This window comes from Carcharodon carcharias, chromosome 32 (genome assembly GCF_017639515.1).
Source record: "Carcharodon carcharias isolate sCarCar2 chromosome 32, sCarCar2.pri, whole genome shotgun sequence".
In the NCBI taxonomy this organism is placed as follows: Eukaryota; Metazoa; Chordata; class Chondrichthyes; order Lamniformes; family Lamnidae; genus Carcharodon; species Carcharodon carcharias.
This window is the reverse complement of record NC_054498.1, coordinates 22,302,985-22,318,870: the sequence shown is the minus strand read 5'-3', so window position 1 is coordinate 22,318,870 and position 15,886 is coordinate 22,302,985. Positions and strand designations below refer to the sequence as shown.

Sequence of the window (15,886 nt, the reverse complement as noted above, 5' to 3'; positions counted from 1 at the left end):
ATTCCAATATCTAAGTTGTTTATATATGTTGTTATAAGTACAAAGTTTGTAAGATTGTTACATTTTTGGACCGTGTCTTTCATTTAGGGTAAAATGGAGGAATGATCTGCCCTGAATTCTGCTGGGTGGCTTGGTTGTTAAAGGTGGTTGGGTGGTGGAGTGGGGGGAGGTGTGGGGATCCAGGTTGTTTCACGAAGAACAAGGTGCAAAATATTTACTGTAAACAATATCCTGAGCAGCTGTGTTGATGATGGAAAAGCTTGTTCGTCTCCAAGTTCCAGGGCGGGGTTAGGAATGTCATGTTTTATAAATGGTTATACTTTAAACTGTGTATTTAATCCTGAGATAGAATGAATTGGGATTGAGAGGATAGCTAATTAGTATTTCTACCTCTATACAAGACCCATGTGATTCACGTTGCCATGGAATAGGCTTCAAGAGGGGAAGAGTGCATAGGAAACCATTGTAGGATTGGCTTGCAGGTTTTCCGAAAATATCATTGAATCTCACAGACCGGGTCGGTCTGCCAGAGAGATAATAGCAGCAAGTCTCTTGTTCACCACACACACGGCAGGTGACCTTGGATTGAAGAGACCAAGTTTGCGAGGCTGGCAAATTCACTTAGCGTTGACTAGAGGGAGGAATCTCCTGAGTAATCCTCACCATGAAAGTCAGTTTAGGGATTAGGAGTTACCTGGCTAGGGAGCTGAGAACAGGGACAAAGTAAAGTATAGTATTGGAGGAGGATTTTTGATTGTTTTAAAAGTTAATGGAAACTTTTTCTGTAGTTTAGAGTATAAGTTGTCTACTGAATAGTGTTTAGTCAATATTGCTTTTTGTTTGTCACAATAAAAGCCTTAAAACTTGAAATCTTGTGTGATCCTTTCCCTGGGTGTTTGAATTTCTTTTTAAAAGGTTATCGGCATCTATAGGATTGTAACAGTCAAAAACATTAGTGCTTCTAGCACCGTCTCTTGGGGAACATCATTGACTACCATCCTCCAGCCTGAAAAATAACCATTACCACAACTTGCTGTTTTCTGTCTGGGTTTCTTGGGGGCTGATGGTTGAGAGCATTGCGTAATGAACCCGGTGGGCAGCTTCACATTCAATACACTCAAATATATACAGAGGAGCTCGAGATGCCAGTGTCGGGGTGAATCTGCTTTGTCACTTTGCAGGTGGAGCTAGAGTAACTCTCTTTCCTCAGCTATCTCTGCTGGCACATTGTTCCAAGATTTCTTGGGTACTGCTTTCTTCTGTTCCTACATTTTCAAACTCAGTTTCTGACACAGACTCACAGGTCCGTTGCCCTCTGGCATCTCATCCAATTTACATACCAAGAAAAGTGAGTGTTGGAAGGGATGGCAGTCAGTGAGGAGTCTATGGGTGGGCACCATATCCAAACTTGATTATTGTCACTTGACACACAAATGCACTTTCCAGTGTGACGGATTTGAACTGCAGTCAGGGGCAGACACTTCCCACGAAACAAGGCACTCGGACTTATCATAGTTAAGACCTGCAGACTTTGCGCAAAAAAAAACTTACATTTATATATTGCAGAAGACAGATCTGACATTTATATTTTGCAGAAGACAGATCTGGTCTGTATGGTTGGGTCATTCGTGTGCAGTTACCAACACATGTATTTTTCTGTTACAGAAATGGAACAGGGAGCGCTGTTTCAGCATTGCTGGCCTAGGGACAGCCGAAATGGAGCTCACCTGCTTTTATTTTAAAAGACCCACCTTGTGCTCGATATAGTGTAACAAGGATGTGTAGTCTACTGAATAACTGACGACTGTATTAGCACACAAAACACATTAGTAACACAGTAAGTCTGAGATGCTATGACTGCTGTACAAGTATAGCCATTTCTGATGGCTAGAGATTGACTGTTCAGTAGAACACACTTATCCCTTTTACAGGGAGTGCAGCTGACCACATGGAATTAGTCCGTGTTCCCCATATAATAAAGGTACCACCCTTTCTCAACTAGAGTGGTAACAGGGGGATTCTGTTAGAGTTTTAGCAGGAGGAACTAGCCAGGGTTCCTGCCTACAATTACTATCCAATGTTTTCTGACTTGCATGGACCCCTGGTGAGAACTGAATTAGATGTGATTATGATGCTTCCTGCAGTCAAATAGTCTGCAGACATCTCTCAATCACACATGGCAGCTTGAGCCCTTTGGACCATACCCAGCAAGGAATTGATGCCTTGGGAAAACTTTGAAGCCAATGATTGCATCTGCTTGCTGAGATATGGAGTTTGTAATTTTTTTTGCAACTTGAAGGATTTATTTAACCTTGTTTTGTTCTCATTAGAATGAAGGATATTAGTGCTACAGAATTAAGTTTTCCTATTCTAGGCAACCTGTGTGTCAGCATCAATCACAGAACTCCCCCTACTCAGTCCAACAATGTGCCTTAACCTTGGGCTCAAGAGAGCACCTGCCAATGTCCCAGTGTCATACTTTACCCATCTCCCAAGCCACCCATCCCAGATCTGGAAGGCCAGTGTCTATAACACACTGTGTAACCCATTTCTCCAGTTCATTTGTTTTTAATAAAATGTGTCAACAACAGTGACCATCACAAATTGATAGTTGTCCCTTGGTGAGGTCTGTGCAATGGGTGGTGTGCCATGTGACTGGCCCTCTGCTCGGAGCCACCAGAAGCTCACCAGCTAGATGCCCTTTACAAACTGAGTTACCTGATACATTTCAGTCTGAACATTCATGGATTTTAAAATGAATTATGTGTTGGCATTCATGCTGACTAATCAACTGATTGATAAAAGTCTGTGGATTTCACAGCACAGAAACAGCATTCGACCAGTCAGATCTAGCCAGCTGGTGTTTATGATGTATGTGAAACTCCTGTTCCTTTATCTAATCGAGCATTTTATTCCTTTTTGCCTGCATGTACTATTCTAGCATACTTAATCAGGCAAAACCTGCAAAATCAACTTCGATGCACTGGATACTGTCCAGATGGCCGAAAATTGTCTCCCCTGCCAGGTCCTGTTTTCTCAACTCTTAAATAGCCAATGTTCTAGGGGAGGACAAGGAAAACGCTTCAAAGACACACTAGAGCTCTCCTTGAAGCACAGTAGCATTGGCATTATTGACTAGGAGGAGCTTTCTGCCACTCATTCAGAATGACAACAACTTGTCCATCAAGCTGCATCACGTTGAGCCCCAATGTCTGAATGATGAGGCAGAGCGGCAGCAGAGAAGAAAAGAAAAGGAAACAAATCCCACACTCCAGATCCCATTACCTTTTGGGATATCCTGCACCATGTGCCCAAGGATCTGTGGCTCGAGAATCGGCCTGTTCAGTTACATGAAGACCCATGGCAGAAACTCATAACCTTGAGTGAAATTCATCCTCAAATCAAGCCAATGACAATGATTTATCTAGCTTCCCCCTAACTGCATCTTTTCTGTTTGTCACAACTACACTATGTGACAGTGAGCAGCGCCAGGGAGAGAAATTATGGGTCCCAGTGCTCCTCCTGTTTCTGGGCCCCTTATTTCTCCCCGCCAACTTAAACCCTCCCCCGAACCATGCATGATATTCTTTCCCCTTTCAAGATTCACCAATTAATTCACCAGATAATCACAGAGAAGTCCAAGTAAAATGATAACACCCATTATTGACATCTGGTTACAGATATCATCTGATATGCATGCAGCATGGGTCATTAATATTAAGAGCAACAATGTTATGATGCAGTGTCAACTTGTGTGCAATCTATAGGTGATTGCACCTTATAGACATGATGGCAGTAAATTCATATGGGGGAAAGATTCAGTACTTGCAACCCAGATAAACTGCACAAGATTGCTTCCATTCTGTAGAAGTAGAAGACTTTCTTATGACTAGGTGCATGATATTATTCAATATTATTACTTCGTATAAGAAGAGTAATTGGATTCTATTTTATCAGTAATCTCACAGGGTAGAAAGATTAAATGACTCCTGAGCAAGAAAGTAGAATGATTGAACAACATAGGCCTTTACTGTCAGTGAGAAACGCTGGAGCCTTCAGGTGTCTCTGTGCTACACAACTTTTAAGAGGCCAGAGGACAAAGACTGAATGGTTCACAATTTTATCTGTGTTATCTTGATCAGCAAGTCTGAAGACTCTGCTGATGTTGCTTCTCACTACAATATACCTTCAATATCTATGATGCAATGCAACTTTATCATGATATTTTAATACCTCAAAAAGCTCATAAAAAGCACCAAGATAGAGTAGGATAATAGATAAGTAGACAAAAGCACAAGAATGATGTCAATGGGAAAGACTCATGAGAATCATGTGCAGTGTAAAACAGGTTACTGATTCACTGAGCCCATTGTGCACTCCTGTTCTGGCAATTTCACCCCACAAAGCCCGCTCACAGTAAATTCTTGTTAGCAACAAAATAAACAGAACTTGAGCCATGATTCCATCCTCTGTTCGCAAAATAATTATGGATGACAAAGGCCATCTAGCCCAGTTCATCTCATCCATCCCAGAATGACATGAATATATGTATTAGGTGCAGGAGCCTGCTCTGCAATTTGATAACACTGCCTACATTATACCAGTGACTACAACTCAAAAGTTCTTAATTGGCCGTAAAGTGATTTGGGGCATTGTGAAAGGTGCTGTATAAATGTAGGTTTTGTCTTTCTTTCTTTCATTGGACCTGCATTGGCAGAGAGACTAATGGCAAAATTGGAGGCCCAATGCTGATTCTCTAAGGATAATTAATTGCAGAGCAATCAATGGATGTTAGGAAAGTGGTTTCAAAGAAATCACAACATTTATAAAACAATTCAACTCTAACTAATCTCCCCCCAACCACCCCTAATTTCCCTTCGAACCCCAAACCCCATCATCTCCTTCCCAACCCCCAATCCCCCTTTTTTAAGCTGATCTTTCAGGTCTGCAGCTGGCTGCTTGGGCTGGATGATGAGAAACTGTTTACAACACCAAGCCTGCAACACACACACACACACACACACACACACACACACACACACACACACACACACACACACACACACCATGCCCTGGTGTTTGGCACCGTCTATACCCCCCTCTCTCAGGCCGTGGTAGCTTGTTCCCCATTCAAACAAATTTCCTTTTGGATTTATTAAAGACCACCTTATAATTATGACCCTCTCTCCCCCCCCCCCAAATAACTTCCCTGGTTTTGGCTCCAAGGGGCCCAAGCAGGATGTCACAGATAGTTAGGTTTGCTGAAGACTTGGTACTGTTACTGGCTTTCACCTGTGGCAATCTACAAGTTGCTGGTCTCATTCTCTGACTTGATGTTGCCCAATTGACAACATTTCAAGATGGAATTCCCCCTCTCAGACTTAAAAGGTGAGGAAATGAGTTCAAACGTCATTTGAACAGGGATTTTTGATTAACTGCAATGCTGTTCTAACAGCTTCATTGGGCTTGCAGGGCATTTCTGCTGGCCTCTGGATTTCAAGCCCAATACTTTATTATTAATTCTGTCTGAGAATTCAGAGTGTGATTCCTTCCTGCCAGCTGTTGACCCTTATGATATCAGGGATAAAGGACTTCAATTATATGAAGAATCTGGGACTGTCCCCCTTAAAGCAGGGAAGGTTAAATGGAGTTTTGACAGAGGCATTCAAAATCATGAACAGTTTTGATAAGAGTTAATCAGGAGAAACTGTTTCCGGTGGCAGAAGGATCAATAACTAAAGGCACAGATTTAAAATGATTGGAAAAAGAACCAGAGATGACATTTTTTACTCAGTCAGGAATGCGTTGCCTGAAAGAGAGGTGGAAATGACTTGTAGTAATTTTCAAATAGGAATTGGATAAATACTTGAAGAGAAAAATTTACAGGGTCATAAGAGGAGGACAGTGGAATAGGACCATTTGGATAGCTGTACTCACAAGAGGCCTTCTGTATTGTTCTATGATGTGAGAATCTTGCTCAGCCACACTACAACTGATCCTTGAATGGGCAGACATGTTGACATTGGAGGTTACATCACATGACCTTTTACTGCGCCACCCCCATAATCCTGGCATTGGTTGCCTACCATATCTGCCCACATGGTTCAGCACCTTCTTGGACCAATTGGAAAGCAATTGCGCACTTCGTTATCTGACAGTCAAGAATCATCCAGTTGAACAGCCTTATTTTTCCCACAGCCCCAGCATTATTATAACTAATAAATGAAAAAAAATACACACTTTTTAAATCCCCCTATCATTTCATTTCTGAGGTTGCATTCAGAAGTGTCCAGGAGATTAATGTTCGCTTCCTGGAGACTCCAGGACAATGCTGGGTGGGTGCCAAACTTAAGTCTGTTCCTTTGAGTCTGAAGTGGCTGTCTCGGAGTGGGGTGATATAGTGCATTCTTCAAATGTTTCTGTAAACCTTTTCATGGAGGACATGATATTGATTGATGAAACCATTTCATAATGGAAGGCCAAGTGTGAATGTTAGTAAATCTTTCTAACCTCCTCATTGTGAGTTCAGTGCTCTACTACTGTAGCTGCAGGGCCACCCATCGTGAAACTGTTATCTGATAGCAGTTTTTTATATTTATTTCTCACCTGGCTGCTTTTTAGATATAGGATAGTTATTTTGTTTGCAGCTTTTGAAGCCTTGGAATCTAAGTAGGCACAAGAATGGTATTAAAAAGATTCCTTGTGATTAACGCTTGTTTAACTTCCTTTTCCCAGCAGATGGATTCCCCTGCCTCCACTCCAGCCCCTCCACCCCTTCATCTTCTGCCTCCCGTCAATAGCGGTGTCGCATCCCCAGTGGAGCAGATCATGGTCCGCACCCGATCGATCGCAGTCAATACCTGTGATGTTGGACTCGCGACAGAGCCTGAGTGCCTAGGCCCCTGTGAACCAGGGACAAGTGTCAATCTTGAAGGGATTGTCTGGCAGGAAACGGAAGATGGTAAGAAAATAATATCTATGAGTTTTTTTGGCATTCAGAGTCTTTGCTTTAATGAAAGAACCTGTAATGTCTGATCTGGGAGGTGTGGCGGGAACCACAGTCAAGCAGATATTCAAAAAAAAAGGCAATCTATATTGCACCATTAAAAATGATAAAACTTTTTAGTAGAGCCCTTCTGACCAATATACTAAAACACAGATCTGTATGTAATCCTCTTTTGGATTTTATATATGGGACATTGAAGTTTATTGACTATTATTAGAGTGGCCATTTTGAATATGGTCTTCAGACAGCCTGGTTATCCCATCAGGGATATGAGTTAAAACCAAGCAAACCCATATTTGGATTTGTTATTCCATGCGCTCAACCTAGAGATTACAGTTGTTCCTTCAGTTAAAGTGGCCTTAGTTGGGTCATGTTTATGATGTATGCCCTTTTTGAAGTGACTTCTGCAGAGCTGGAGAAGAATAGGAAGTGAACCAAAAGAGGTTGCATTTTTTAAACATCAGTGTACATGTAATAAGGCAAGAAGGTGCACAACAGGAGCACGTGACGGTTGGAAGTATGCAGCATAGCAGTGAAGTGCAGGAAGTAGTGCTGTGTGAGGCACTTACAGGCAAGTGGCTCAGGTGGAGCTTGAACCTTTTTCCTCACCTGAAATGAATGAGCTTTAGTGCAAACTTCCTGATGAAGGTATAAGTTAAAACCCTACCCTGGTCACTGCAAGTTATTTTTGAAAGTTGAAGAAAGGACGGACTTGTGTTTCTATGCAGTGTTTCACAACCTCAGGAAGCCCCAAGGCACTTTACAGCCAATAAAGTATTTTGTTGAAATGCAGTTACTGCTATAATGTAGGAAACACAGCAGCCAATTTGTGCAAAGAAAGGCCCTGGAAAAAATAAGGTGATTTTAAAAAAAACAGGATTCTTATGAAAGGTTATAGACCTGAAACATTAACTGTTTCTCTCCACAGATGCTGCTGGACTTGCTGAACATTTCCAGCATTTTTGTTTTCATTTAAGTTGATAATCTGTTTTAGTGATGGTTGAGGAATAGTTATAAGTAGAGTTATAGAGTGAATTCTCCCCCTTTTTAAAAAAAATTGTGCCATGGGATTTTTACATCCACCAGAGGGGTGAAAGGTATTAGAAAGTTGAAGATAGTATTGCTTGTAATGTATATTTTCTTCTGCTGAATGTGGTCTTGAAATGAGACATCGCAGAGTAGTGTAATTGCCATTATTATTGAAAGGCGTCCCACTCCAGAGCAGCTCTGGTGCATGTTGCTTAGTGGGAGGGTGAGACACAGGCTTACACTAGCTGGACTGCTGATCTGAATCGTGCTATTGTGGGAAAGTGGTGAATGTACTCCTCCTGAACATCGATGGTGGGAAATTTGGAAGGCACATTCCCTCTCCTGAGCACTTTCCAGTCAATAGCACCTCCAAGCTGTTGGTTTTAAGAGGACACACTGCCTTTGTCTTTGGCTGGGAAGCTACACATGTAGTTGGAAATAAATGTCCTAGACTGAAGCACTGAACTAAGATGGCATAGGGAATTATTCTGATGCTAATGCAGCTGTCACTGATGGTGCAGTAAGAATCTATTTGGGTACCATTCTAAACTCAGAATGGGTACAATCCGAACCTATTTTAATTTTTCAACGTGGGAAGGAGGCTGGGGTCTGTAACTCTGAACGGGAATGTGGCCTGTTGACTTGATGTAACTGGGGAAGAATGGGCAGAGGGCTTTGCCAGCAAATAGACTGCAACAGAAGAAGGCGGCTGCATTGTATCTCATGTTTTTTTTATTTGAGTGCTGTTCAACTTTGTTGCTCTTGTTATTACAGACGTGATTCTGTTATGATAATGGATTGTTTCTCTGTGAGTCTGAGTAAAGAGCAGCAGTTTTGGGTGGGAGATAATGGAGATTAATGAGTGAGCCAAGGCTGGAAGAGTGTTTTGATTTTCACAGTGATAATTTCCATTTGCTCGCAGCATTTGGAATGCAGCACTCTGATTGGCGGACTCTGCAGGTTTAGACTCGTTCCAGGATTTCCTTGAAAAATGCCTTTAAATGGTAACCAGTATCAACCAGTCCCTCGATTCAGTGCAAATTAAAGCTCTGAGCTGCAGAGATTTTAGACCGCAGTGTCTCATGAAACTGGGGCTCTTTTCCTGGAACAAAGAAGCTAAAAACAGGAAGCTGATTTTAAAAATTGCTCTGAATTAAAAGGGGTTCAGATCAGATATATTGGGAAAAACCTCTCCCTGCTTGTTGGTGAGTCGGCAGTCAGATGCCATAATTTTAGGATGATCAAAAGAAGAAAGGAAGAGGTTGGGAGAGAATTGTTTTCAAATAAAGCATGGATTGTCTGACCAGCTGTCCTTAAAAATGTTTAAAGGAAGTGAATCAATGTTTGAGCAGAAAAAATTCAACCAATATCTGGGTAAAGGGCAGGGGAATGGGACTGAGTGGATAGTTCTTTCAGAGAGCTGACATTGGTACCGAATGACCACCACCTGCACTGTAAACATACATTTCTGTTCTGTGAAAAACTAGACAAAGCAGGTTGCTTACAATTTATTCCTTCAGTGTAGTGAGGAGACTAGAAGGACTGAAGGTTATATTTTGAGGAGAATGGTGCTGACGGCTGTAGGAAGAGAGAATTTTGCTTTGCTGTAATGTACTAATCTGTTGCTCTGAGTTCTGAACTCGCAGTGACCTGCTTTCTGAATTGAGAAGCGATGTGTTGACGGATGTTTTTTTTTTGACTACTTGGCAGCTTCAAGTTAAACTTGTTCATTGGTGAAACTTAGACATCTTCAGTTTGCAACTGCTTCACTAAAACTACCTTGGGTTTCTTTTGCTACTGCAAATATGGGAGCAGGTTTGTGAACGTCTACCACCCCCCCAGAAATCACCCCACACACTCACTCTCACACATGCACACCGCTCGTGTGCGTGCCCACCTCCCCCGCACCCACTTACCCCGCTTGTGCTGAGTTTCACCTGCTGGAGTGAGGTTGCTAAAGGGGCTGATGCAAAATTCTTTACAGACATGGGATGGCAAATGCTGACTAGCAGGGTATCATTCTCGGTGTGCTTATCAGACATGGTAGTATAATATTGTTCATTAAAGAATAACTGTACCCTTCTTATGTGAACTTCCATCATGTATAGCTTGAGAGTTTAATCTCCGCTTACTGCAGTTAGTGATGACACCTGTACAATTCTTGCTGATGGCTATTTATGCTGATCCATCGGGTAAATGCAGCAAAACTGTTCAGGATTTAATGATAAGTCATCTTGTGGAGAACAACAGGGATTACGTTATCCATTGAAAGTGAGGCAGCTCCAAACTTGGCTGAGATTAGTGTTCCAGCATTATTGGATATTTTCTGATCCTGCTTTTAACAGTGCCATAAATTTGGATCAGTGAGTGGAAGGCTGGCTGAAACAGCTCAGGGCTAATCTCATAGGATTTCATGAAATTGGCATTAATTAAATTTGCAGTGAATTTCCACCCCATATTGGGCCTGCTGCTAGATGGAAGCTTGCCAAAGGGTGATGGTGGAAATTATGCCGAGCAGCGTGGAAAATTTAAAGGGATGTGGCCATTTGGAGTTAAGTGGCTGTATGTGGTGGCCAGAGATTGTTTCAGCCTTTCCAAGGGTGTTGTATGGGGGAAACAAAGTGACTGGAAAAGCCCAAGGGATATCAGATTGGAGCAAGTGATGGAGCAGTATAGAACCTCTTAGCTTGATGCATCTTGGAGAAAAGATGTTTCACCATGAATCGGATGTGACGTTTCAGTTGGTCTTCCACGGCACCGTTTCCACAGGGGAGCCTGGCAGAAGGTGATGGCAAAACAAGTTGGTGGAATATGTGACTTTGACTATCATTATCTCTGGCAGTGCCATCCAGATAAAGCAAGTCGACCCCAGGCATTCTAGCAGCGGATGGCACCCATCTTCAACTTACCTCCCTGCTGACCCTGAAGCTGCTAGAGACAGTTGCTAGATTGGCATGCTACAGATGGGGCTAGTGGCTGTGGGTATTTTAACTCTGCCTCCTTGGGCATGACTTTTTCATCTTTGATCACATAAACCATGAAAAACTGAAATTGGAGCATTTTAAAACCAATCCCTATCGCTAATTGGAGCTTTGCTTGCTGACTGCCTGGGACCTTTGACTTGGATGAATGTTTACTCCCTAATCTTGTACTGGAAGAGCATCTTTTTCAAATTTTCCTAATTTTTTTTTTTTAGCTCTTGCTGTTCTTCTGAAATCTTACAAGAGTGTCAATTGGAATTGGTTTTCCAGTGAATTAGAAGGCAATATTCAGCTGATTTAAATCCCAATCATATCATAAGATTGCAAAAAAAAAAAAATGCTCATAAAAATAGCTATAAAAAGAATTACTAACAGAGCCTGTGCTAAAAATTCAAAACTGCAGGGTTCAATGCGACCATTACTGAGATCAATCGGTAGACCGATGAAGCAGGTCATTTTTAAGTATAGTTTTCCGTGTGGGGAAGTGAAAAAAGTGCAAGGACCTCAAATACCAGGGACCGCTGACAGCCGCACTAGTGTTAGTAATGTGAGCACTCGTGCTGAGATAAGATTACTGCGTCGACAGCATCCTCTAAACACTGCACTCAGACACTCGGAAAACTTTAGTCATCCACTTGAGCCTGTGTTTTTCCAACTGCCAGAGCAAGATGTGAGTGCATGTGGTAACGCTAACCTCAAAGGCCTGGAATGGCCCATACCAACAAGTAGAGGCTTTTCACATGGTCTTCATTTGCGTAAATTGGACACAGGGAGATTTAAGCAGCTGGATTTGTTTATGCCTGTCTGCAGCATTCAGCTTTTAAACTGCTGAGAATATGTCAGGGCGAACTCTCCCTCTGGTCCAGGACACCTGTGTTGAAATTGGGCAAACACGCTTTGTGTGGCTCTTTATCCTTTCAGCCTGGCCTCAGTAACCTTCCTGTGTTTTGGTGGGAAAGTTGTAAATAAAGCTGTAAGCACAGAGCACCATCCGGATCTCCTCCCTCCACCTCCGTCCCAGACGGTTTAATACACAGCACCACCTTGACTGCCTGTGTGACCCCAGGTGGTTTGCATTCCCGAGCCATCCTTCTTCAAGTTTAATGTGAGCTCCATTGTACATGATTAGCACGAGAGAAAGCTTCAGAGAAGTTGAATTGTGCAACATGGGAAATGAGAACTCTTCAATGTGATAGTCATGGCTATCAGGCTTGTAGCCTCCTGACAATACTCAAAAAACAGCAAAGCGGACCAACCCCAGAGCTCCTTAGGGGGAAGCAAAATAGAAAATGCTGGAAAAGCTCAGCAAGGCTGACAGCATCTGTGGAGAGAAAAGTAGAGTTGACGTTTTGAGTCTGTATGACCCTTCTTCAGAGCTAAAGAGAACTAGAAATGTGGTAAAATTAATACTGTTTAAGGGGGTGTGGAGCAGTTGAAGCTGGATGGAAGGCCAGCGATAGGTGGGGGCTAAGGAGAGATTGACAAAGATGTCATGAACAAAAGGACAAAGGGAGTGTTATGGTAGTGCTAAGGGCTAAAGGAGGTGCTGATAGTAGCCTTAGGGGAAGAAAGCAGAATGTGACAATAGCAGAATAGGGGTAAGCACCCTGAAAAGAGCAACATGAACAAGTAACAGGTGGCGCTTGTGGAGTGGGGGGAGGGGGCAATGGTGGGGAAAAATGGATCAATAATGGGATAAAAAGGGGAGATAACAAAAGGGGATAAAACAATATGAATAAAAATAAGTGGATGAAAAAAATAAATTTTGTAAAAAGGGATAAAAAAGGCATGAGATGGAGGAGAGTGTTCATGGTCTAAAGTCGTTGAACTCACTGCCAAGTCCGGAAGATTCCTAGGTGATCAGATGCTGGCCATCTTCCAGATCTTTGGCAGTGCTGCTCCAAAGCTGCCACCTGTAACAGCAATCCTTGCTCTGCTCTGACCCCAGTAGCTACTGCCCCTGCCCTGCATTGACCCCACTAACAGCTACCCCTGCCCTACACTGAGCCCACTAACAGCTACCCCTGCCCTACACTGAGCCCACTAACAGCTGCCCCTGCCCTGCACTGACCCCACTAACAACTGCCCTTGCTCTGCACTGACCCCAGTAGCAATTGCCCCTGTCCTGCACTGACCCCACTAACAGCTGCCCCTGCTCTGCACTGACCCCACTAACAGCTGCCCCTGCCCTGCACTGAGCGCACTAACAGCTGCCCCTGCTCTGCGCTGACTCCACTAACAGCTGCCCCTGCCCTGCACTGAGCCCACTAACAGCTGCCCCTGCCCTGCACTGAGCCCACTAACAGCTGCCCCTGCCCTGCACTGACCCCACTAACAACTGCCCTTGCCCTGCACTGAGCGCACTAACAGCTGCCCCTGCTCTGCGCTGACCGCACTAACAGCTGCCCCTGCCCTGCACTGAGCCCACTAACAGCTGCCCCTGCCCTGCACTGAGCCCACTAACAGCTGCCCCTGCCCTGCACTGAGCCCACTAACAGCTGCCCCTGCCCTGCACTGACCCCACTAACAACTGCCCTTGCTCTGCACTGACCCCACTAACAACTACCCCTGCTCTGCACTGACCCCACTAACAGCTGCCCCTGCCCTGCACTGACCCCAGCCACTTCCCATGCACGGCCACTTTGAGCATCTTGAGATGTTTTTCAATATGAAAGATGCTTTCAGTTGGTTCAAATTGTTGATATGGATTCCAAAGCTAAGCAAAGCCACGAGCTTTAATTTGTGTTTCAGCCTTTTGGTTATGAACCGATTGAAAGATGTTAAGTCATTGTGGCGCCTAATGTCATTTTGTTTTCCTCGATGCCTGATCTGAATTGTTGTAATACTGCGCTGTGCCGATTATAATTTAACCATACATGACTAGTTGACCCAAACCTCTTTCCGTGATGTCACAAACTGCCAGATACCCAGCTGTCTTTCAGCCATCTGCTTTCTGGGCCAGCACGACATGCAGCTGCCTTAGACCCGAGCTTCCTCTAGTGACAGCCTTGCACACACTTGCTGAATCTGCTGTGTTGATTGCATTGGTGTGCTTGCCTGCGTGCCTTTGATGAGTTGCTTCCTCTTTGCGGTCTTGATAGCTATCTCACTTCCAGTGAAGAGAGGCAGAGGTTTCAAGATAAGCCAGTGGCTGTTAGTGCTGTGGGAAACAGATCTGTTCAGTTGAGAGAGGTGGGGAGGGCAGAACCTTATCGCGATTGCAGCTTTATTAACTTGCAATTTTTTTTTTCAAAAAAAATCCTATTTTGGTACACTGGCCTGACCACAACCTCGTGTGTGTGTGTGTGTGTGTGTGTGTGTGTGTGTGTGTGTGTGTGTGTGTGTGTGTGTGTGTGTGTGTGTGTGTGTGTGTGTGTGTGTGTGTGTGTGTGTGTGTGTGTGTGTGTGTGTGTGTGTGTGTGTGTGTGTGTGTGTGTGTGTGTGTGTGTATACGCTATGTAAGTGACCACACTCAAACCACTGTGATGTTTCCAATTGTAGCCTCCCCCCTTCCCATCCCTTTAACCTCCCCCAGACTGACAAACCCCCAAGAACTCAACTCCGATTCTGATTTGGTTAGCATCCTGATTTCCTTCACCCCACTGTTAGTGACTGTGCCTTCAAATATCTGGGACTCGAGCTCTAGAATTTCCTCCCTAAACCTCTGCCCCTTGCAACCTCTCTGCTTCTTTAAGACACTCCTTAAAATCTACCACCTTGAAGCTTTTGGTCATATGACCTAATATCTCCTCATGTGTCTCGGTGTCAAATTTTGTCTGATTATGTTTCTGTGAAGTAGCTTGGGATATTTTGCTTTGTTAAAGGTTCTATATAAATGCAAGTTGTTCTTGTTGCCCCTGTGTATGAGTGGCTAATTTGTAATAAATGAAAATGTAGGCCTGCACTGTCTAGAATTGGGCCAGGGCTGTCTGAAATTCATTTCATGTGTAACTTTGACGCACCTTAGAGAAGACACTTTCATTGCACCTGGCTGAGCCCAAGGCTGGGTCTCAGCTGAAGTGTACAAATTTCACACTTTAATGAATGCCCTAGATACGTTTATGATGACGTGGTGCAGGAGCGTCCAAACTTTTGTCCATGCGGGTTGTATTAGGATCTCCATTAATTTTAATTTGATCCCTACAGGTCTTAGTTTCTCTAATTAGAATTTGTCTACCAACGAACTGCTGGCATTAGTGTGAAAAGCAGTCTTTTACAAAGCTCTAGATCCTCAGAATTTGAAAGGAATGAAAGCAACCAGCAGGAAATGACTGAGAGTTCTGTTGGAGGGTCATGAGGACTCGAAATGTCAACTCTTTTCTTCTCCGCCGATGCTGCCAGACCTGTTGAGTTTTTCCAGGTAATTCTGTTTTTGTTTAGGAAATGACTGGGATGCTTTGGCTTTGAGGCCTGAATTGCCTGGGCAGGTGTGATGTAGTGTCACATTCATTCAACACTCCAACGACAGCGATTGAGATCAACAACCTTAGCTGCGGCCTCAATGCTGGTTTCAAGCCAGTTGTAGATGCAGTCCCTGGGGTGAAGAGCACGTCTTTAAGGCTGAGTTCCTCTCCTTTCGCCTTCGCTATAGAGAAGTGTCTCTAAGTCTATCCCTTGTGTTGGAATGTGTGCATGGGAAGGAGGGAGACTTTATTTTGTGGTCAACAGTGTTGAGCATGTCAATGGGATCAGTCAGGCTAAATAAAGTGTTTAGCTTATTGTAAAACAGCATATTGCATTTTTACAGCACTTTTAAACAACCCAAGGCACTTCACAGGAGCATAATAAGACAAAACTTGATACCAAGCCAAGGGAAGAGATATTAGGAGTGGCTTTAAAAGTGTGGTTATTCAAGTGTGTCATAAAGAGG

General features: G+C 43.5%; 1 protein-coding gene across 5 annotated transcripts in view; it reads left to right on the top strand.

Annotated features, from left to right (window-relative positions):
* The window catches only part of LOC121272004 (zinc finger protein 609-like), a 194,825-nt gene that overhangs the window by 113,857 nt on the left and 65,082 nt on the right, over nucleotides 1–15,886 (top strand). For all 5 annotated transcript variants that reach the window (XM_041178351.1, XM_041178353.1, XM_041178350.1 and 2 more), the window contains exon 3: nucleotides 6,736–6,961. In XM_041178351.1, the coding sequence (XP_041034285.1) occupies nucleotides 6,736–6,961 (226 nt within the window). The remainder of the gene's footprint in view (nucleotides 1–6,735; nucleotides 6,962–15,886) is intronic.